Source organism: Dermochelys coriacea, chromosome 11, assembly GCF_009764565.3.
Source record: "Dermochelys coriacea isolate rDerCor1 chromosome 11, rDerCor1.pri.v4, whole genome shotgun sequence".
Lineage (NCBI taxonomy): Eukaryota > Metazoa > Chordata > Testudines > Dermochelyidae > Dermochelys > Dermochelys coriacea.
In genome coordinates this window covers 17,932,625-17,956,341 of record NC_050078.2, presented here as the reverse complement: position 1 = coordinate 17,956,341, position 23,717 = coordinate 17,932,625, and the positions used below count along the sequence as shown (strand labels likewise).

The window sequence follows — 23,717 nt, the reverse complement described above, 5'->3', positions numbered from 1 at the left end:
CATTGTCTCAACAACCCATTCATGCTTTCCTACTTTTTACCTGTTATCATCTTTGTCCAAATAATTTTAGTTTCACAGTTTAAATGCCTCATATATTCCATAAAAGCAAACAACAAAGTGTAATCCTTTGACCTTTTCAGTATTCTTTGATGTGATTTACTGACTGCTCACTTCCTCCCTAGCGCATGGCCCTTATAACCACAATAAAAATGGACAGACAGTCCAAATATGAAATGCTGGAAAGGTTACAGCTTTTGGATTGGTTGTAAGTCTATTAACTGTTCAGAGTATTTTTACCAGGAAAGATTTTAACAAGAACAGAAAATGGCATCAGATGAATAACAGTTGTTATGGAATAGGGAAATGATATAAACATAACCCATTCTCCTTAACACATTAACACTGTAATCTTGTGGCCTCTCATTTATGTCATTGCAACCAACTCTTTTCTCTTTAAATGCATCCAGTTATCCATGTAATTAACCTGATAAGATATTGAGATGCAAATCTTTTAAACTTTTCTCATCTGTTTCATCTTGACATCTGTCATTACTGAAACATCTTTAATGCCATATTCCGTATTTTATGGTTTATTGAATTCCTTGTATTATTTTGAGCACATTGGTAGGTTTGTTTGCTTTAATCCCCCAACCCTTACTTGCTTGGCTCTTAGAAGTGGTCTTGTAAAAGGCGGGTTTCTAGATGTTTGGTTTGACAAGCAGGGGGAGAACGCCTTGTGTGAAGAAAGTTTAAAGGTAGATGGCAAAATTGTGATGCAGACAGGGTGAAAGTTCAGTAACTGTGCAGATTTGTTTCATTCTCTCTCTGGGATACATTGCATAGGAGTCTGCCTGCCTGAACCAAACTCTTCAATGCCGCTAGGATAATTTCTCCAAGGCAGGTGCTGCATAGGGCTGTTCTAGACTCTAAATTGGTCACCTCACAAGCCAGGGGACTTGCTGGGACAGATTAGGAATGTAGACGGGGATGCTCCAGGCTGCAGAGCAACTCAGAGGTGGCCCTTGGGGCTGCTGCACACCCACCACTACTCCTACATGCCCCAGGAGCAGCAGTAGGGGGTTATAAACTGAGTCAGAATCTGGCAAAACGAGTTTTGCTGCTGAAAGTCTGGTGTAAGGGAGATCGGACTCAGGATCCTTTTTTGTCAGTAGTTTCCTGACTGACTTGCTCGAAATTGGATTTTTTGTTTTGATGTAATTTTCCAGAGCCAATCAGAAAAAAATTAGACGTAGGGGCAGCATGCATGGAATAGTGCCGTGTTTGCTCTGTTTTCATTCCCATAGCATTCAACTTAGCTAGGTGTTTTAGTGTCTGACCTAGACTTTCTCTAATTTAATTAACTCACTCGTATTAGCACGTGACACAGGCTAAGATTCTTCTCTTTCTCTCTGCAAAAATGCAGCTTGCTTATCCAAATAGTCTCCTAATCCAGTGTGTGTGTGTGCACAGTGTGTACCCTCGTGCTAGCAAAATAATGACCAATCTACTCAAATACTCGGGTGTGTTGAGCTTTATCTGGCTGATCTGTGCTCATAGCATTGCTGTGGAGCATATTGCAGGTGAAACAGAAAGTGTGTAATTTCATGATGCATAAACACAGGTGCCATGCAGTTTTCTGTTTCCCTAATCACTAGTATTGAAGACAGCTGTCTGATATGTCCGCTCAGAAGAGAATTCCAGAATGATTTTTCCTTGTCAGTATTTAAATCCTCAATATCAGCCTGCTGAATACCATTGGAGGGAAGCAGGAGGGTGTGTTAATGAAACCATTTTAATGACCTGCTTTTAATCATAATGGAAACATTTTTAATGCTTTGCAGAGGTGGGGTTTTGTGGTGGTCCCAGTCTGAAGTGTTTGGAAGGACAGAAAAAGGACACAGAATCAGTGTAAGGGTTTTTGATTGATGCAGACCTAGGAATATAACAGCACTGTTTGGTGTGTAATGAATATTCTTCACTATATTGAATATTCATAGTAATAAGCTCTATGATTTTAAATGCTTTCTTTTTTCCACCTCATGTCTGTTTTGCAAAGGCTCATGCAATTCTTCATAATACTTACATTTGAAATGCTTCTGTGTTCGTTTGTCTTAGAGAAACCTACATGCAAAGCCAACCCATAAACTTCAGTGTCACCAGCACAGTCTGCAAAAGCAACCCTACTGTACTATAGAGACTAGTGTGTATGATAAATTGGAAGATAAAATTTCAGTTAGAAAACTAATTCCAGGGGGATTGAGTGACTCAAAGGATTCACAATGAGACAGAGAGACTTTCACCTCTAGGTCACCTGTTTAATTCTAGTCAACGTCTGCACTGACTGAAAGTTTTTCCTATCTGATGGCTTTTTAATGTCCTATTCTAGTGACAGCACTTAAAATATTTCCCCCCCAATTTTCAGAGATATTACCAGTTCCAGCTGTGTTCTCCATTTCAGGTATAAAGGATAGCTCTCAAACTGGCTGAATTTTTCTAGATGGAAGAAACTTTTAAAATGTGACCAATATATAATCTTTGGCAATTTTATTCTAGTCTCTAGTAGGCTCATGATCCTATCACAAAAAAATCCCCATAATTAGCAATCTTGTTGACAATCTCAGTAGAGGAGGCCAAAGACTGAATGAGCTATGGAGACTGAACTATCCTATTGCCCCAGGGATGCTTGCCCTGTCGGTACTGAAGTATGTGTGGGTGGGGAATGTTTGAATTGTACCTGTTCTGACGATAAACAGGAAGACTTCAGTCTCTAGAATTGTCAATCTGACTCTTATCACAGTTGCTATGTTCATATAGATTTTTAAAAAATCAAATATAATCAGTTTCACGTTTCCAAAAGATATGATTCTGGGCCAAATCCTTGGTTAGCATAAATTGGCACATCTCTATTGAACTCTGACCCTGTACCCTTAAACTGTAGGAAGAGATCTTGGATGTTTATCTTGGTAAAATAATCTTACACTTTTCCAGCAGCCATGATATATACATCAAAGTATAAGCTTCTATCTGAAGGAGACGATATGAACCAGGAAAAGTCATATGTGGATTACAGGTGGAATTTCTGTATGTTAATAACAATACCTTGGACCTCCTGGATGCAAATTATTAGGTCCATCTCCCAGTGTACTGAACATTTCTTCCCATTATAAAATGAGTATATTTTCAAAATGTGTAATACCTCTGGACTGAAGATTCCTAAATCCAAAGGTATGGCTTTATTGCGCAGTTAATCCAGGCTCTTTCATGGGTGTTGCACCATACCCACCTCTATCCACACACACAACCCTCTCTCCCAAGTTTAGTGGTACTTTCAGCCAAAGTTAACTGGTCTGCTTTGGACTGCCAGCTAAAATACAGGTTCTGTAGTTACTCAGTCTGGTAACCTACTGACTTTGCAGTGGGGATAGGGGCTAAACCACTCAAGTGCTGATAGTTCTACAGTGCTTTCCCACAATTGCCCTGTTGTGCCCCAAAAAACAAACAAACACTTCCATAATTCATTGGTAAGGCTATGGTTTTATCACGGAGGTCGCGGAAGTCACAGAATCCATGACTTCTAAAGACCTCCGTGACTTCAGCCCTGGCAGCTGGGAGCTGCAGGGTCCTGCTGCCTCCTGCGGCGGTAGGGAGCTGTATCATACCCCTGCTGCCTGAGGTAGCGGGCCCCAAAGCTCTCAGCCGACATAAGCAGCAGAGGTCCCCCCCAGCTCCCAGCCACTGCAGGCAGGGGGTGTACCCCGCAGTTCCCTGGCTGCTGCCACGGGAGGGCGGGGGACTCCTGGCAGCTTCCCACCCACACCATGGGAGGGCAGGGGGACCCCAGCAGCTCCCTGCAGCCACCGCGGGGCAGGGGGCATAGGGACCCTGCAGCTCCCCACCAGCCTGGCAGCTTGGGGACCCTGGAGCTCTGAACCCCCAGGGGGGTGGGGACCTGGAGCTCCCAGCCACCCCACAGCTGCCCAGTCCCCTCCCATTTTATCATGGATATTTTTAGTAAAAGTCATTGACAGGTCATGGGCTTCCGTGAATTTTTCTTTATTGCCTGTGACCTGCCCGTGACTTTTCCTAAAAATATCCATGACAAAATCTTAGCCTTATTCATTGGTAAAGAATCATAGAGCAGCTCAACTTACTGCAGCACAAAGAATCCTGGGCCCTTCCTCAGAAGTCCCAGTGTCACCAGTAGTGCAGCACCAGTGAGGACACATGTAGTTCGGTATGGTTTTGCAATGTGGCTGCTCACACCTGGCCTAGGTCAACCTTGGTGCTGATCACCTGAGTTAATTCTGCAATGAAAAAACCCCCTCAAGAGCATCAGGCAGCGGATGATAAACTAAAAAGAGAAGGCTGGTAAATTGTTTTATCCTGATATGTAGGTACAGTATTCCTCATGACATGGGCAAACTGTTAGTGAGTGGTACAACACTTAAGGTCTATTTCTGCTAGACAGCCACTCTCCCAGAAGGTGGAATCTTTCAGGAGGTGCATTTCTTCCCGTTTGAATTACTGTAGGTCTCTTAGCTGGCCTGTAGGTTGATCACGAGGAGATAGAAGCCTACCAGATAAAGCTCTTTCTTTGGGACAGGAAATATGTTGCACAGAAATATCTGTTCCGAGATAAGAGCTTGTTTTTCAACATTTTAGCCAATGTTTTTATCTTTAGTTTGAAGAGAGAGTCTGATTTTGAGGCTCAAACTGGCCTTTGGCTTGTCTGAATTAGAATATTTTTGTTTGTTCTAATTCATGGGCAAGATTTTCAAAAATGACTAGTAATTGTAGGTGCCTCAGTTAAGGGTGCCCAGCTGGAGGCAAAATAAAGGGAAGTGATATTAAGAATGTGGGTACTTGCTTTCTGGAAATCAGGCTTCTTTAAGGGGTCATGAGTTCGATACCCAAGAGCTGAGGTACCCACAATCACTAATCACTTTTGAAAACTCAACCCATGTGTCATGGGCTATTATTTTCTGGTTGGAAAAGGGTAGGGCTAGACCTAGATTTGTAACTGTTGATAAATCTAAACTATAAACTTTTTGGGAGCCTTGTCTTCACATATATGTGTAAAATGTCCATAGTAGCTCAGTATTGGTACTGTACAAATAATTGGTAGATAGTCCTACATTCATTATTTGTGTAGTGGATTTGGGAATGCTTTCTGCTAAGTGTCTGCAGAAAGGATAATCAAAGCACTTACTCAAATTAAATCTTGCCCTTCCTGTGGGATGGTTGCCTCCAAACTATGACTACCTCTAGCTCACGCCAAGGTGAGCCTATTGGTCAATAGAAATGTATTTTAGGGAAGGTTATGCTTGGCTGGTATGATGATGAATGGATAGAGATACTATGCAAAGATGACAAAAGTTAACCCTTTCTTTCTCACGTCTGGCGTTTTATAAAGAGGAGAACAGCATTGTATTGAGTTGCCGTTGCACCTTTAATAATATCCATTGTGGTATTTCACATGAACTGTGGAAATTCATCTGGAAACAGTGGTAACTACGTAGTAACTCACCATTGTGCTCCCTCATTATCTCAAGTGAATAACACATTTTAAATGGTAGCAAAGCAAGCAAGCAGAGGTTTACTGTAAAGAGCACTGCACAAAATGGTAAAAGAAAGTGATTGGAGCAATAATTGAGATTTCTTCACTGATTAATTGCCACACACATTTAAATATTCTCTCACTGAGCTCATTTATAGCAATTAATCTCTCTACAGATTAATTTACAGGTATTATATAGAAAACTGGCTGAATTTTGATCTCAAACCAGAACAAAGCCAGTATAAGTGAGGTCAGATGGGTTTGAAGTTGGGTAGAATGTGAAACTTGACACTGGATATATTGCTACCAGGACCGATTCTGATTCCCCTTAGTCACCTCGAATAGCTTCTTACAATAGTAATCCCACTGAAGTCGTAGGGCTACTTGTGGTTCAAGGTACTATTCAAAATAAGTAAAAGGAGTTAGAAACTGGTTCTTATATATGTAGAGTCAGATTCTGCTCTATTTTAGTCTGGTTTTCCACTAAATAGAATGGATTTGGCAATGAGTGAAACTAGGAGGATTGCAGCCTTGCTGAAACCATTTTTTTTTATTCTTCTCTTTCTACAACTGGTCTTGACTAAAGATTTTGGACCAAACCCTCCAATCTTTGTTCAGGGAAAGCTCCTTTTGGCCTTGCTGGAAGTTAGCCCAGAGTAAGAGCTGCAGACATTGCCCTTTGACATTTACAGATGCACTCAATGTTGGTTGCAGTAGAAGTTTCTTATACTTGGCTCTACATTTATGTGCATACTTATTTGCCTCTATTTGGGTCAGATTTTGATCACAGTTACATAGTTATAAATCCAGAACATCCTCATTAACATCAAAGACGTTATTTCAGATTTACACGAGTGCAGCTAAGAGAAAAATCTGACCTACATTTCCAAAGCACACTAGACAAACCATTGCATGCACAATATACCTCTCTTAGAAATTTGAACCTTTTAAGACACTTTTTGTTATCCTGGACACTTTGAAATTTTTTTGTTACGTGATGCAAGTTATGTCTTAGAATTAATAGTAAAGGTCACCAACAATGACACCACTAATTTCCTCCACTGCAGAAGTACCAGAATTTCACAGGATGAAATTCTATGGCCTGTATTATGCAGGAGGTCAGACTGGATGATCATAGTGGTACCATCTGGCCTTAAAAATCTATGAAAGGTGTTCAGGGTTTTCAACTCCCAGAACCTTGCAGGATTGGGCTCAATATTTGTGCCTCATAAATATAACACAAGGAGTTATGCCTGTAAACATGGTTTATTGGGGAGTGTGAGCAAAGTGAACTGTTTATTTTTTCAGACAGCTTACTAGCTCTGCAAACCCATTTCCCAGATCTGTTAGTAAAAGACTATACAAACACAGGGGGCCCTGATAAAGCCAACCAAGCACAGTATCAACAGCTGGGTGGTGGTGGTTTATTTTTTATTTTTAACATATAACACCCCAATATGTTCAGTTCACATTTCTCTCTGGACAGATCAACTTTTTTGGCACAGAAAACTTGTTCCTGGAACACAGCCTACTCGATTCACAAAGTCATTAACTGCTGGATTATTAGAAAGTTAGTGATGAAAGACAGAAACTGTTAACTCAAATGTTGAAACGTGCATTTATTTTTTTCAGTGACACTGGAAACAGCCTGATATTTCTAGTAGATTGCAAGGAAAACAAACCACCAAAGCCATGGAGAGAAAAAAACAACTACAGAAAGGGGAATTTGGGAAAAGACTTTCTCTGGACAGCAGTCTTGTGGTAAGGACTAAAATATTCATTTACTGTTGTATGTTTTGGCATTAAAAGTATTGCTCTTTAATTTAAGGAAGCATCATCTGGCACATGCTCTGGATGGATTATTATTGATATACCAAGGACCTGATCCTGAATTTAATGAGAGTATGATCTTGGCCCCAAATCTGCCTTCAAAAAGTAATGTTTTAGCTACTGACTCGAATAAACAAAGAATTCTTTTACAGACATATCATGGATGCCCAGATTGGAAAATACTTGAAATATGTATTTACAACTAGTATGCTGAAACTGAATAAACTGAGAGGTGTCACCCTGCCCACATTCACCTCTGTGACTTTTGCCGAGGCTACTCCTTATTCTGAGAAGGGAAAGTTTTCCTTGGAGGTGATCGCAGATCTGCTGCCTTCTCAGAGTAATGAGACTCCTGGGAATGATGCTTGGGGAGGTGGCTGGCATGCTTAGTGAGTCTCCTCTATTGTATAAATGCAGGAGAGGATGGGTCTTGCTTGACTGGTAATGTCAGCAGGCCAGGGAAACAAATGTAGGAAGGGGACATGACTGTGGGAGCAGCTACCACTTTCCTGGGCTCTGAAACGGAAAATAGGGAGATGAGATGATTCTGTAAATCTGCCTTTGTGCCTTATAAAATAAATCGGAGAGTCAACACAAGTATGAACAGGAGATAATGTTAACACACATAATAGTGTGTTATGTTATTGATCTGTACTGCTTTACTATGCCATCTCCTTGTGGAAACAAACACTTCTTCCATGAAGTAATGCACAATGTAGATCTCGCTATCTGTATTTTTTAAAATTTACTAAACCTAAGTATTGCTTGGAGATTTTTAATAGCAGTGGATTATCTCTGCCTGCATCTTCCTCTTGGAGTCAGAATGTATTGGCTCAGAGGAAGAGAGAAAGTGAGAAAAAGAGAAAGAGAAAGCAATTTCTAAAACTAGAAATGGGCTCAAGCCATTCTGGGTATAAATTTGGGCTTTTCAGAACTGAATCTGAGCTTTACCAGAGTTTGGTATGTTTGGATTTAGCCCATTTCAGAGAGTGGTCCAAACTCCAAACTGGGACAACATTTCAGCTTTCATCTGGGGGTTTTGACTCAGGGCCAATTTTTGTCTAAATTTGGAATCTACAAACAATGAAGTAGTGACAAATGACACATGCACATAACACTCTTCCTCATAGCACAGTACAGAGTCGCTTCTTCTTGGATCCCCTGAATGAGGGGAAAAAATCAAATGTATTTAAGCCCCGCTAGAGCTGGGCAAATTTTTTCAGACAAATAGTTTAATTGACAAAAAATGCAGTTTCAGGTCAACCTGAAACTATGTATGGATTTCACCAATAGTTTTGGCAGTCACAAAATGGCTAGAGGAGGTGGGTGAAGGAAAGTGGGGGATCGTGGTGCTACCTGCTTTCCACCTCCATGACATAACCTTTAGCACAGCTGAAAAACCTTAGGGAAAGAGCTTGAAAATGAGGCCAGATAAGCTTTTCTCAAAGAAAAATGTAGACACAAATATGAGGATGATTTATACTGTGAAGCAATTTTCTACTAATTAAAAGTTCAAATGAATATTTCTCTGAATACTTTACCAAAAGCTAATATATTTTAATCCATTTATTTCTGCAAAGACTAAGAATCTCTTGCCCTTAGTAACAGCAAATATCCACTGAAGACCCTGTTCAACTCTTGTTAGCTCAAGAGAAGTCTTACCATTGATCTCAAGGGAAATGGATCACTTTGAGTTTAAATGGTCATATGATTATGCTATTATTGTAATCAATGGAGGGTCTCCACTATTGCCAACAACTGGAATTTCAATGCACAGGCTATTAATTAATATTTATAGACAAAGCAGTCAAACCTTTAGAGCAATGACAATGACATTTATAGTTCCATGTTCAGGTGAAAGGAATGACAAAATATTTAACTCAATGTAATAACCCTTATAGAAATCCCTATACGACTTCAGAATAATACCACCCTTTTTAGTGTTCTGTCTGATGGTTGACCTTCCCCACCCACCTGTAATAAGGATATAGTTTTTGTATAGGAATTTAGAATAATTTCTATATCCTGTATTGGTTTCATCCCTATTAAGCTCTTGGGAAGATTTCTATTATGAAAATCTGTGTTTATATGTTACAGACAAGACATGATTATTATTTAAATCAGAGACACATGTGGGGAGCTAGGATTAGAACTCTTGATTTTCATCTTAAAAAAAAACAGGCCTCTGTCACTTCAGATAAAGGAAAGCTCCTTTAGATGACTTATTAATAGGGGTCCTCTATCCTGTTTGTGGGCCAGCCAATAGATGGAAACAACACAAACTCTCTCAGACAAAGTCCATCCACCTACGTGGAACTAGAGCCCTATATTTTTCACAAATTCATGATGACGAAGGGGCAGATGGGCCAAAGAGGATCGGTATTGCAAACCTGGGTTCCAGGTGCCTGGAATGGAGAGCTGGAGTCAGCCTCACAGGTCAGAAACCACTGCTGCATGGTTAGTGAGGGGCAGGCTCACTCTGCAAACTCCATCACCCAGAGACTCTTTCACATGTTGTGGGAAGGACACAACACTTGTGGATAAAATGAATAAAATAAAATAACATGAAATTCACAAAAAAAATTATAACAAAAATATGTTTACTGGGCTCTTACATCACTGTGAATTGCTTCGTAGGATGGAGGCCACAGTCACATCAGGGTTATGCTGTGATTACTGAAGGTACTTCAATTTAGAACTAAAATAAAATGCAAAAGAAATAATGTCAATGGAATAAGATTATTTGTGATATATTATTCAGCCATTTGTTATTTCTCTGTGTTGTACAGTTTTCCAGGCAGGATATGATCCCAGGTAAACAAAGGAGACAGAACTGGGACCTCAAGCTTTGTAGAAGCCTGTTTGTTGGTCTGCAGTTTGTAGTTTTCTACAATAAACTTTGTAAGATTGATTCAATATAAAATGAAAGTCAAGTAGCTTAGGCCTTAAATTTAAGTTCTGTTAAGTTTTACAAATCTAATATTAGAAATGTTTCATGATTTTTAGTTTTTTCAAATAGCTTTTTGCTCCTTCTGACATTTGGAACCAAAACATTGTATTGATGAATGACAACCAGCAAATGAAAAATGCAAGGAGAAAAAAATAAAAGGAAAACTTGCTATTCTGTACTTTTTCCAATCTGAGTTAGAATGCAAAACAGAAATAAAGAGCAGACTATGAAGAATACATTAGATTTTAAATAATTCTTTCAGTTTGGAATAAGGTAAAGATATTATTAGCATCAGTGTACTTTTTAATAGGGTATTTTTAACCTGGCGAGATCCCTTTTATCCAATAATAATTACCAATTTATTTCATAGGTGCTGGAGCTAAGAGTACTGCCGCAACCCCTGGCTTGAAGTGGTTTTCATCATATACAGGGTTTGCAGTTTGGTTCAATGACTCTCAGCACCCCCACCATACAAATTGTTCCAGCACCTCTGACTTATTTTGTTAGTGGTGAGGGATGTTGGCCCTGAGGATGCTATTAAAACAGCTAATGAAAGGATTGATTGTATTTCAAGTTGTCCTAAAAGAACTTCTTCCCAAAGTAAGTAAATAAAACAACTTTTCAAGAAGCATCTGTGGGATAGAGAGACTATTAGAATGTGTCATTATCACTTTGAGTACAACTAGTTGTGTATTCACGAGGTCTAATACTCTGTGAAAATAATAAAAGGCCCACCAGAAGTCTAGCCTTTGCCTGATCCAAACTGTTCAGTTGTCCCCAGGACACTTTTTGATCAAAAAAAGTCAATGTTACAAGCTGTGCTCTTTATTTATGTGAATAATTCCCAAGCTGACTGTGCACTTGGTTAGCATTTGCAGCTGCGATGGCATTTAGCTGAGCAGGAAGTTTGAGAATAGTTTCTTTTCAAGCAAGCCAGCATTTACAAAATAAGTTTTTCACTTACTTTAAAAATGAGGCTTTTACTTTTAAGAGCAAACTGCAGTAAATAGTTTATTTGGTGGCTCATGAACTGTGTGCTGATACTTTCAGCCTAGTATACACTGCTGTGATTCTCAATTGGATTAACTTCAATGATACCACTACACTGTAATGAGGGTAGCACTATAATATAATTAATTGCACTTTACAATGGGAGTAATGGCTATATCCACCCCTCTTCAGGCTGTATTACAGTCAAACACTAGGTAAAGGCCAGTCTAGTCAGTGGTTGGTTAGGAGACCTACTGGGAAGGAACATTGTGTTTTCTAATGATTAGAGCACAGGACTCAGAGTCAGATGTTCTGGGTTCAAATCCTGGTGCTGTGTCCTTGATCAAATCTCTCTCAAATTCTATTCCTCAATTTTCTCACAGTAAAATGGAGATAATATTTCCCTATGTCACCAAATGTTGTGAGCCTTGAGTTTCTAGTGTGTGCTTGAAAAGTGCTTTGAGACCTTTGATGAAAGGTGTCATATACAAAGTATTATAAAACCCCCCACAGAAAGCAGGGTTGGTGAATCTGGAAGGGGATTCTTCCTTCTGTGTGAGAATGCAACCAATGTCCCACGCTGTTAGCATTGTATTGTTCAAAGTATTATCTTTTACCTGATATGTACAACCAGTTGAAAACTTGTGAAGTTTAAGGATCATGCCACTTTTCACTTGTAATTTAGCAGATAAAGGGCAACATAATCCAATTTGGGTTGCTACATTGTGTTGCTATGAATCTCCATACTGCAGTCCAGCTGAATATGGTATTCTTTCAAATTTCCTGTCCTAATATGTTGGGTAGTGTTGCATCACAGACCAGTGTATATTTCAGTGGTGGATGCAGATTCTATTTTGAGTGTGTGTTTGTGCACACACACAAATGAGAAAATACCTGTGGAAAAGTTCTAGATAGGCACAACCAGAAAGATTCATTTCATAAATAGCTGGGGTTGAAAGAAAAGCTTCCTTTAGAGTTTTTGACTTTATTTATTCTAACTTGAGACTCAAAATGAAAGTAGCATCTGGTATCACAAACTGTATTTTAGAGCTGGTTAAAAATAGAATTTCCATCCTGTGAGAAATTCTGAGATTTAAAAATTGGAAAACTTTCAACCAACTCTGCTGTAATCTGCCTTATGCTGTTAGCAGTCCTAGTCAAAAGTATACAGCTTACATGGAACATACTTATTGACTAGGACTCATGTGAGCCAGGGATCTTTGGGGATACCAGACAGATTGCTTTTGTAGGTTTCCTTAAAATGCTTATCAAGGCTCATCTACTTTGAGTAACTGACAGTTGCCTTCTCTCTGACCCTCACAAGCTGGTCATAGATTCATAGATACCAAGGTCAGAAGGGACCATTCTGATTATCTAGTCTGACCTGCACAATGCAGGCCACAGAATCTCACCCACCCACTCCTATGAAAAACCTCTCACCTATGTCTGAGCTATTGAAGTCCTCAAATCGTGGTTTAAAGACTTCAAGGAGCAGAGAATCCTCCCTCAAGTGACCCGTGCCCCATGCTATAGAGGAAGGCGAAAAACCTCCAGGGCATCTTCCAATCTGCCCTGGAGCAAAATTCCTTCCCGACCCCAAATATGGCGATTAGATAAACCCTGAGCATATGGGCAAGATTCACCAGCCAGATACTACAGAAAATTCTTTCCTGGGTAACTCAGATCCCACCCATCTAATATCCCATCTCAGGAGATTAGGCCTATTTACCATGAATATTTAAAGATCAATTAATTATCAAAATCACATTATCCCATCATACCATCTCCTCCATAAACTTATCGAGTTTAATCTTAAAGCCAGATAGATCTTTTGTCCCACTGCTTCCCTTGGAAGGCTATTCCAAAACTTCACTCCTCTGATGGTTAGAAACCTTCGTCTAATTTCAAGTCTAAACTTCCTGGTGGCCAGTTTATACCCATTTGTTCTTGTGTCCACATTGGTACTGATCTTAAATAATTCCTCATCCATGCTCCTTTTAGGGGTCCATTTGACCCAGATAAGAAATGAATCAGGATAATTGTGAAGCATTCAGATTCCTCAGTAGCAACAGCAATTGGCTTTCTGGGCAACTGTCTTTATAAATCCAGGCAGTCTTTATGACACCAATGAATGTTTTCCCTGGTGTAGAAACAGTGCAGGGTAATTTGGCCTGAGACAGTTTCCAAGTTGTTTTCCAAAGAGCTTGTTTTCACTATCATACCTTAGAGAGTTTCTTAAAAGTGAAAATCTTTGGTAGGGCTGAGGGAAAACTACCTCTTACTGTTTATGAGCAAACAATATATTTTTTCCTAATTTGAAACTCTAGTTTGGCAAAGATAACTGACAATGTGATCACATTTCAAGGTTAATGGCTTTTCTGACTGAATCCAAAACCAACTCATAACTGTTCATTCCACTCCTATGTCAGTGACATATATATATACACCAAGAGAAATCCTTCCATTCTGTCCTTCCAGGCAGTGGTAATACAATGTAGTATTGTTTATACTGAAATAATAAGACAGTCCCAATTTTTTGCAAAGGCTTGCATCATGCAAACTGCAGTTCCAGTTGTAAATATTCTCCTCTTACTAGGACAAATCTTGCCAGTTTTATTCATTGTGGACTGAATTCAGTGGGATGACTTCTGTAAGTAAGTTGAGCAAGATTTGGCCCTTAGCGAAGTTGTTCTGTGAACAAATTGTACTGCGTTATTGGAAGGTTGAAATGTCCATGTTAATTAATGACAGTTTTCAGAGTAGCCGTCGTGTTAGTCTGTATTCGCAAAAAGAAAAGGAGTACTTGTGGCACCTTAGAGACTAACAAATTTATTTGAGCATAAACTTTCGTGAGCTACAGCTCACTTCATCAGATGCATTCATTCATTCCAATGAAGTGAGCTGTAGCTCACGAAAGCTTATGCTCAAATAAATTTGTTAGTCTCTAAGGTGCCACAAGTACTCCTTTTCTTTTTGAGAATACAGACTAACAGCTGCTACTCTGAAACAGTAGGAGGAACAGGTATTTGTTGGTAACTGAATGCATCCGATGAAGTGAGCTGTAGCTCACAAAAGCTTGTGCTCAAATAAATTTGTTAGTCTCTAAGGTGCCACAAGTCCTCCTTTTCCTCCTACTGTTATACATGCTCAGGGTTGAGTATAATTCTTCACACATGTTCTGTTTTGTAATCTGGGTTGCACTGTGATACTGACTCTTTGGCTGAATTTTGAATCATTTTGAATTATAGTTGGTTCCCATCACTGGCTGAGAAGCATTTTTTTCATTTATGGTTCCATTTGATGGGACTGTTATTTGCTTTCTAACCAGCTTGTAATCTTGGTTTCATCTGTGACTCGAAGCTTTCCTTTGAGTGCCACATCAACCACATTGTCAAGACTTTATTATCAGCACAGGAATTTAGCAAAGCTCAGGCCACTGCTGCCTCAGCAAGCTGCAGAGGTTTTGATTTATGCCTGGATAACAGCACGGTTGAATTATTGCTATATCTGGTTCACGGACCTCCCAAAGTGGCTGTTACTTCTCCAGCTTGTGTGAAATTCAGCAACTAGAGGACACACAGCTCAATGTTTCCAGCAATCAACATACCACACCTGTACTAGGAATTATATGCTGAATTCCTTTCAAATATGATATTCATTTTATCACACTTAAACCTATAAAGCTCTGAATTTGCTTGTTTCTCCACATCTTCATGAAGTATCAGTTACTCATGTTTAGGACTGTCCCACTGCTTGTATGCTTACAACATATATTGTTCAAGGGTGTGTGTCTTTGTTAGGTTGTGATCTGTATTCACCACTTGCCCTTGAAAGGTAGGGAATCTGACACCATAGGAGTTCCTTGGTCTCATCTTCCTTCAATAATAGAAAATTGATATTTATATATAATTTCAAGTTAACTTATATCAATAAGTTATTATTGAAATATTGCTTCATTAAGGACACTATGTAACCAAAAACTGATGAAGTGATTAATATACTTTACACTGATTTTTTTATGTCTAAGCTTGGCAGAGTTCATTTATTTTTATAATTTTGATGGATAATATCGATGTTTATTTAAGCACATTTTAGATTTTATCAATTTAAATGTTCACAGTTATGGGAAATTATAGGGGGACCCATTTAATGACAGTGGACTTTGAGATTCAAAAAGTTAAAGGTTTGTAACCATTAAAGCACAAATCGTCAACATCACATATCAACATATACGAAGTAAATATCCTTAAATCAAACTCTAAGTTCTTAGCAGCATTTTTCTTATGTTTCCTAACTCTGATTATTATCTTGATTATTATCACTGGAAATGTTTTGATTGGCTTGTGTGTGTAGAGTATAATCAGTACTTACTGACATTTACAGATAAAAATCTAATCCTTACAAACCTATTTATATCCCATCTTTAAAACCCACAAGCCAAGATTTTCAAGTGTTTGTGGATTCTGAGTGGCTCATTTTTAGGGTGCCCAACTTTGGGCATCCGAGTAGGACCTCATTTCCAAATGTGTTGAAAGTTCTTCTGAAAACCAAGCCCCTTTAAGGAGTCTTAAATTGAGACTTAATTCAAAGATTAAGGCATCCAGAATCACTGTTGACTTTGCAAATCTTGGCCATTTGCCAACTTCATCCCTGGTGTCATTCCATTCATTTCAAGGATGTATTCAAAACTGTGAATTGAACACTGCAGAAAGACAAGCCATACTTACCGTGCCATTGTTGAATTTCAGATCTATATTTTGATCAAGAAAAACAAATATTAAGGTAGTGCTACTTGTGGTTCATAGTTAGGGGTTACTTGAGTTTTCGCATTGACAGCAGAGATTCACCCACTGGATTATGTATCAAGAATACAGTGTATCTTGCACCAAAACTACAGAACTCACTCTTTGAGTACAGAATGAATCTCTGCAAATTTGCCAAGTATATTAGTTAATTAATTTGAGTTAAAATTAATTTTAAAATTAGTCTTTTAAGAAATTTAGCACCATGTGTGCGGCTATTTCTTTGTCCTGAATGATCTTAATACTGAAATAATGCAAACTCTTCAAACTTTCCTTATACTTAAATTAACTAAAATATCTGATTACTTAAAATTTTTTGGTAGGATTAATGGTATTTTTTTCCCTTTTTTCTACATAGTGGAAAGTTTCTTCTTCAGCAGAGACTGATTATAGAAGGACATTATTAGAAAAGTCTACAAAGGACCTCCCCCTTTTAAAATCTCTGCCATTTCCAATTGTTTTAATAGGACTGAGACCACAGGTGCCTTTGATTAAGATGCCCTCTTTCAAAATGGCCACTGCATTCTATTGGGAATATAGGAATGAAGCAAAGCTGCCTTCAAAGAAGATGGTGGCCCCTGACAGCACAATGTCCTGACCTATAGGGACATGATGAGGGGGGGAAATGGAAAATAAATATCAAATGTGGCTTTTTAACCTGGGGCTACAGATGGTTTATTGCTAACCATAAACATATGATTTATGCATGGTATCATTGCAAGGCAAAGTTAAGGTGTTTTTTTGTGCCTAGGAATTTAATACATCTGTTTGTATGAGTATTAGTAGCCATGCTGCTATGTCAGTTGTGGTATGGGAGATCTCTAAGCAACACATAAGTTTTGCGGAAAGTGTGTTGGTGATAAAGTAAATGGTCAGCTTCTCTCTCAGTCAATACTGAACCAATGCAATCAATGGGATTGGTGCTCTTAACTCACAGAGGTGCTTTTGAAATTCCCACCAGAGCCCTAAATTTAGCTTGCAGAGCTGCAAGTACTAGACACAGTAAAATTTACAGAGCCAGTCTCCATAAATTCTCAAAGATCTTCTGCAGTCCTGAGGCAGTAGGTATAATCAGTTGAAGTTAATGGCACTACACACAACTTTAAGCATGTGTTTTAGTGTTATGAAAACAAAATGGGTAGACAGTTGTTAAAGCTAAAGAACTAATAAGAAATAGAGACTGACCAACCCAGAACCCTGGATCCGAACATTCCTCAGTGTTTTGGCTTGGGGCCCATCTTTAATAAGAAGCAATAATGAAGACACAGTGTATTGTCAGCCAGTGGAAATCAGGATTGCACAAGGTCATTGTGATAAATACTGTGTCTGGCTTTGTAAAAGGGCTGGGTAATTTTATGACCTCTAATGTTTGTAGCTTTGCAAGCTAAATTAATGATTAGTGTAATCTGATCTCTTGCTTCAGGGGGTAAAGTAATCACCTGTAGAGCAAGGACAGACTTCATACCCTCCCCAGATGCATTACACAGTTGGTTGGGCAGGATAGGAAAGTGCCTGCCTTTCTCTGATGAGGTGCTGTCCATTACCAGAGAGAGGATTGCCAGCTGACTAAAAGGACCAATAGTCTGATCTGGTTTGGCAAATCATACGGTATGTTGGTATGGAATGAATACAGAAGCAAGGGTTCGAGAAGAGTTTGGGGATGTCTGGGTTTAGTATTTAAAATAGAATTACTTGAATTTATAATACTATTCTATTCTATCCTATCCCTTAGTTGCTATTTTCAATATTAAGGATAATAACCATACAGCTCTGTCTTGAGAGGAGATTTTTTTTTGACTGAAGCCTTGATGGATGTTTCAAATATCAAAACAATGGAAGAAATGGAATCTGCATTGAAAACGGAGAGAAAATATCTTCTAACTCCTGTTTACCTTGTTTTGAGTGTTTAGGTTTGAGATTTCTGCCCCTTTATTCCACTGGAAATGTTTACTGATAAAGCCACCTATCATGGCTTGTCACACTAGTTAAAATAGAAAGTCCAATGTATATAGTAGCCCAGTCAGCTTAGCTTTGAACTCTGTCTTATTTTCTTTCATATATATAATAATATGTAACATTTCTGGAAAGTAGAAATCCCTAGAGGCAAGATTATTTCTTTTAAAATTTAAACCATTTTAATGTGATTATTGAACACCCAGAAGCAACTGTAAGAGGAAAATATGCTGTCTGAACCGGTTCTTATTTATTTAGAGTAGGTTAAATTATATGGTGGATTAAGACAAGTCTAAGGAATGGGATCCAGTTAGCCCAGTTGAATGCTATTTACTGCTCATTTTCTGCCTCACTAAACTGTATATTATAGTGGCACTTTTCTGTGACCACTTCCTTTAGAATGCCTTAATCTTGCAATGTTTCGTATATACCTCATGATGGGAATAATTACTTCAGCTTGAATTTCGACATAGAGAAGACACAAGGCCTGACTCTGCTCTCACTTGCACCAGTGTAAATCAGGAATAACTGAAGTTGATGGGATAAATTGGAATTACCATGATGCAAAAGTCAGGTAAGATTAGATTCAGGTCCACAGACTAGACACACAGAAACATGATGCTGAACCTGTCTTTAAACTGCATGTTAACTCCAGTGAAGTTACTCCAGGCTTACACTGATGTAAATCAGAGGAGAGTCTTGGCCTTGTAGCCCAATAATGCCACTTTCTTCTTGAGGTGAAATCTTGGCAGTGTCCCTCTGTCTGTGGTTATTTTATCCTTATAAGATAAATAAATAAAGGCTTGAGCATTTAATACTAGCTTTTGAAAACTGGTTACTGTGCTTGTTGAGTAGCTTTTTTTAAAAATGTCTTCAGCTTATATATGCCTCTACTTACCATAGGGATTGAAAGTACAGGTGCAGGTTATAGTATTTGTTATGGGAAATTATTCCTCTCCTGTAGAAAAACGCTGGTGGATTTACTGTTGCAGTGTCTTGGAGGAAAAGGGTTTTTTATCTTGTGCAATATTCAAACCCCACAGTGCCAGAAGTTCCATCATGAAAATGCAGGTGATTCCAACCTTCTGTAACTCCTGACTGTTGGGAGCAGAAGATGCAGAGATGGAGACAGCATTCACTAAAATGGGTTCCAGCTTGAAATTTGGAGGGGCATATCCCTATAGCATGCCCCCTTCCCCTTCAGACTGGAACTGACAGAGCCCTATTTGCACAGCGGGACTTCCTCAGACTCCTAATGACGGGGAAAGAAAGCTGTGGTGCTGCCTCCATGACTTTCCACTGGATTGTGTGTGTGTGTGTTGCGGGAGAGGGCTCTGCCTCCATATTCCTGTTCCATGCAGAGGGAGACTCTGGCTCAAATGGAAGCAGTGGGGACCTAAACAGACATTATGACCTGTTTTTTGTAAAATATAGATTTCATCCCCTGTTTACATGGGAGAGGAGCTGCTTTATAGTTCTTAGAGGAGTAATATGTGTCTTTGCACTTCCCATAATGTGTTTCTTTTTAAAAGAGAGAGAGAGAAAGAAATAACACCAATGACAGGACCAAATTCAGCAGTGACATGGTTCAATTTTATTTGGCGGGTATAAGTATTAAAGTAATATAACTAGCACAGATCTACTGTTAAACTGTGGGTGTTAAACATGCAGATAGGTTTGCGAAATGTCCATGTCAAAGGCAAGTAGTGGGAAAAGTCTTGGTGAATGAGATTAACAGCAAACTGCACTTATTTTGCATACTCAAGAAATGTCAAGGCAGTGCAAGTTACATTACTTTGCCACATACAGTAGTTTTCAAACCCAGTCACGCCTAACATGTAGCTTACATCACCAATGAATTTAACCCAGAGATTTTCTTGGGGAGTGCACATACTTACACAGTATGGCTCCTACATTTGGCTCATTATGTTGAAATAATGTTCAGCATGCGATAGAAACAACAAAGAGCAGTACACGGAAAAGGTTTCTGCGGAAAAGGACCTAGGGGTGACAGTGGACGAGAAGCTGGATATGAGTCAGCAGTGTGCCCTTGTTGCCAAGAAGGCCAATGGCATTTTGGGATGTATAAGTAGGGGCATAGCGAGCAGATCGAGGGACGTGATCATTCCCCTCTATTCGACACTGGTGAGGCCTCATCTGGAGTACTGTGTCCAGTTTTGGGCCCCACACTACAAGAAGGATGTGGATAAATTGGAAAGAGTACAGCGAAGGGCAACAAAAATGATTAGGGGTCTAGAGCACATGACTTATGAGGAGAGGCTGAGGGAGCTGGGATTGTTTAGTCTGCAGAAGAGAAGAATGAGGGGGGATTTGATAGCTGCTTTCAACTACCTGAAAGGGGGTTTCAAAGAGGATGGCTCTAGACTGTTCTCAATGGTAGCAGATGACAGAACGAGGAGTAATGGTCTCAAGTTGCAATGGGGGAGGTTTAGATTGGATATTAGGAAAAACTTTTTCACTAAGAGGGTGGTGAAACACTGGAATGCGTTACCTAGGGAGGTGGTAGAATCTCCTTCCTTAGAGGTTTTTTAAGGTCAGGCTTGACAAAGCCCTGGCTAGGATGATTTAACTGGGACTTGGTCCTGCTTTGAGCAGGGGGTTGGACTAGATGACCTTCTGGGGTCCCTTCCAACCCTGATATTCTATGATTCTATGATTCTACACGGCTGGGTCCACCAGATACAAATCTGCTATAATAGATAGAGCATCATAAGCATACGCTACACATTATATAATGTAAAATGTGCTAAATAAAAAACTAATCACTGCCCTAAGGATCTTACAGACATAAGAGCCTGAATATGATACAGTGAATAAACAGAGTGATGGGTGGCCTTTCTAGCTGGAATGCTTTGTGGAACAGGTGGGCCTTCAGAAGTTAGTTTTGTGTCAAGGAGAAGAAGATGTGTAGGTGAGAGCTACGTGCATGCAATTACTGAGAGAAGAACAAATGCCTCCAGCTTCACCTTGCACCATTGTTGGCAAAGAAAACCACGCCAACAGTTTATTAAGGTTGGAGATGTGACTGTTAATTTGAATTTCCTAGCGGCAGCTGTCTTATTTTATTGTCTTGGATTATTTAAATGTACATTTTTACACTAAATTCACTTTGCATTTTATACCTTTAAGAAATGTCAGGTTGCTACAAGTTCCAGAAAAAAAATGAAAAAGCATTTCCTTACAAGTCAGGTACTGTTATTTCTCGATGTGACTTTGAACTAAGTTCATTAACTTTTCCCACCTGAGACCTTCCTCCTCAATATCTGTGTATTGCCTTTAGCTGCTCCCTTGGAACTCTTTGCCGGCTATAAGAAAAGGAGTACTTGTGGCACCTTAGAGACTAACCAATTTATTAGAGCATAAGCTTTCGTGAGCTACAGCTCACTTCATCGGATGCATTTGGTGGAAAAAACAGAGGGGAGATTGATATACACACACAGAGAACATGAAACAATGGGTTTATCATACACACTGTAAGGAGAGTGATCACTTAAGATAAGCCATCATCTCCCCTCTGTTTTTTCCACCAAATGCATCCGATGAAGTGAGCTGTAGCTCACGAAAGCTTATGCTCTAATAAATTTGTTAGTCTCTAAGGTGCCACAAGTACTTCTTTTCTTTTTGCGAATACAGACTAACACGGCTGCTACTCTGAAATTTGCCTGCTATAGGCTCCCAATGCTGCTGATGCTGCAGCTGTTTCATGTGTACAACTCCCAGTGACTTCACTGGAAGCGTAACATGCAGAACTGCTGCAGACTGGGTCAAACTGTAAGGCCACATTCTGTGCCCATGTATACACGTGCAACCCCACTGAAATCCTACTGGGTTGCCTGGGGGTACCTTTGGGTAGGAGGAGAACCTAATGGCCATACTGGATCAGATCCATCTAACCCATTATCCTCTCTCCCAACAGTGGCCAATGCCAGTTGCTTCAAAGGGAATAAATAAAACAGGGCAATCATCAAGTAATCCATCCCCTGTCATCCAGTTCCAGCATGTGGCAGTCAGAGGCTCAGGGACACCCAGAGCATGGGGTTGCATCCCTGACCATCTTGGCTAATATCATTGATGGACTTGTCCTCCATGAATTTATCTAGTTCTTTTTTTAATCCATTTATAAATTTGACCTTCACAACATCCCTGGCAACGAGTTCCACATGTTGACTGTGCATTGTGTGAAGTACTTCCTTTTGTTTGTTTTAAACCCACTTCCTGTTAATTTCATTGGGTGACCCCTGATTCTTTTGTTATGTGAAGGGGTAAATAACACTTCCTTAGTCACTTTTTCCACTCCAGTCATGATTTTATAGACCTCTATCATATCCCCCCCCTTTAGTCATCTCCTTTCTAAGATGAACAGTCCCAGTCTTTTTAATCTCTCCTCAGATGGAAGCTGTTTCATGGCCTGAATCATTTTGGTTGCCTTTCTCTCTACCTTTTCCATTTCTGATCTATCTTTTTCGGGATGGGGTCACCAAAACTTCACACAGTAGGCAAAGTGTGGACATACCATAGGTTTATCTAATGGCATTGTAATATTTACTGTCTTATTATCTATCTCTTTCCTAATGATTCCTAACATTTTGTTAGCTTTTTTGATTGCCACTGCACATGGAGCAGATGTTTTCAGAGAACGATCCACAATGACTCCAAGATTCTTTCTTGAGTGGTAACAGCTCATTTAGACCCCATCATTTTGTATGTATAGTTGGGATTACATTTTCCAATATCCTTTACTTTGCATTTGTCAACACTGAATTTCAGCTGCCATTTTCTTACCAAGTCACCCGGTTCTGTGAGATCCTTTTGTAACTCTTCACAGTCTGCTTTGGCTTTGACTATCCCGAATAATTTTGTTTTATCTGCAAACTTTGCAATCTCACTGTTTTCCCCCTTTTTCCAGATCACTTATGAGTAGGCTGAACAACACTGGTCCCAGTACAGATCCCTGTGGGATACGGCTGTTTACTTCTCTCCATTCTCAAAACCGACCATTTATTCCTACCCTTTTTCTGCTGTCTTTTAACCAGTTACTGATCCATAATCGGACCTTCCCTGTTATCCCATGACTACTTACTTTGCATAAGAGTCTTGCTGAGGTACCTTATCAAAGGCATTCTGAAAGTTCAAGTACACTATATCCACTGGATCACCCTTCTTCACATATTTCTTGATCCCCTGAAATAATTCTAATAGATTGATGAGGCATGATTTCCCTTTACAAAAGCCGTGTTGACTCTTCCCCAACACATTATATTCATCTATGTATCTGATAATTTTATTCTTTACTATAGTTCCAACCAATTTGCCTGGTACTGAATTCAGGCTTACTAGCCTGTACTCACCTCTGAGGGCTTGTTTAAAAACTGGTGTCACATTAGCTATCTTCCAGTCATCTGGTATAGAGACTGCTTTAAACGTTAGGTTACATACCACAGTTAGTTCTGCTGTTTCATATCTGAGTTTCTTCAGAACTCTTGGGTGAATACCATCTGGTCCCGATGACTTATTACTGTTTCGTTTGTCAATTTGCTTCCAAACCACCTCTACTGCCACCTCAATCTGAGATAGGTCCTCACATCTTGCACCTAAAAAGAATGACTCAGTTCTG

At 39.4% G+C, this 23,717-nt stretch overlaps 1 protein-coding gene across 2 annotated transcripts in view; it reads left to right on the top strand.

Annotated features, from left to right (window-relative positions):
- The window catches only part of NCKAP5 (NCK associated protein 5), a 644,081-nt gene that overhangs the window by 69,173 nt on the left and 551,191 nt on the right, over window positions 1-23,717 (top strand). Inside the window, exon 2 of one of the 2 annotated variants that reach the window (XM_043505027.1) lies at window positions 7,190-7,318. In XM_043505027.1, the coding sequence (XP_043360962.1) occupies window positions 7,250-7,318 (69 nt within the window). In that variant the 5' untranslated portion in view covers window positions 7,190-7,249. Of the gene's footprint in view, window positions 1-7,189; window positions 7,319-17,652; window positions 17,738-23,717 lie in introns of those variants that run through there. The other variant, XM_043505028.1, reaches the window with a different exon arrangement.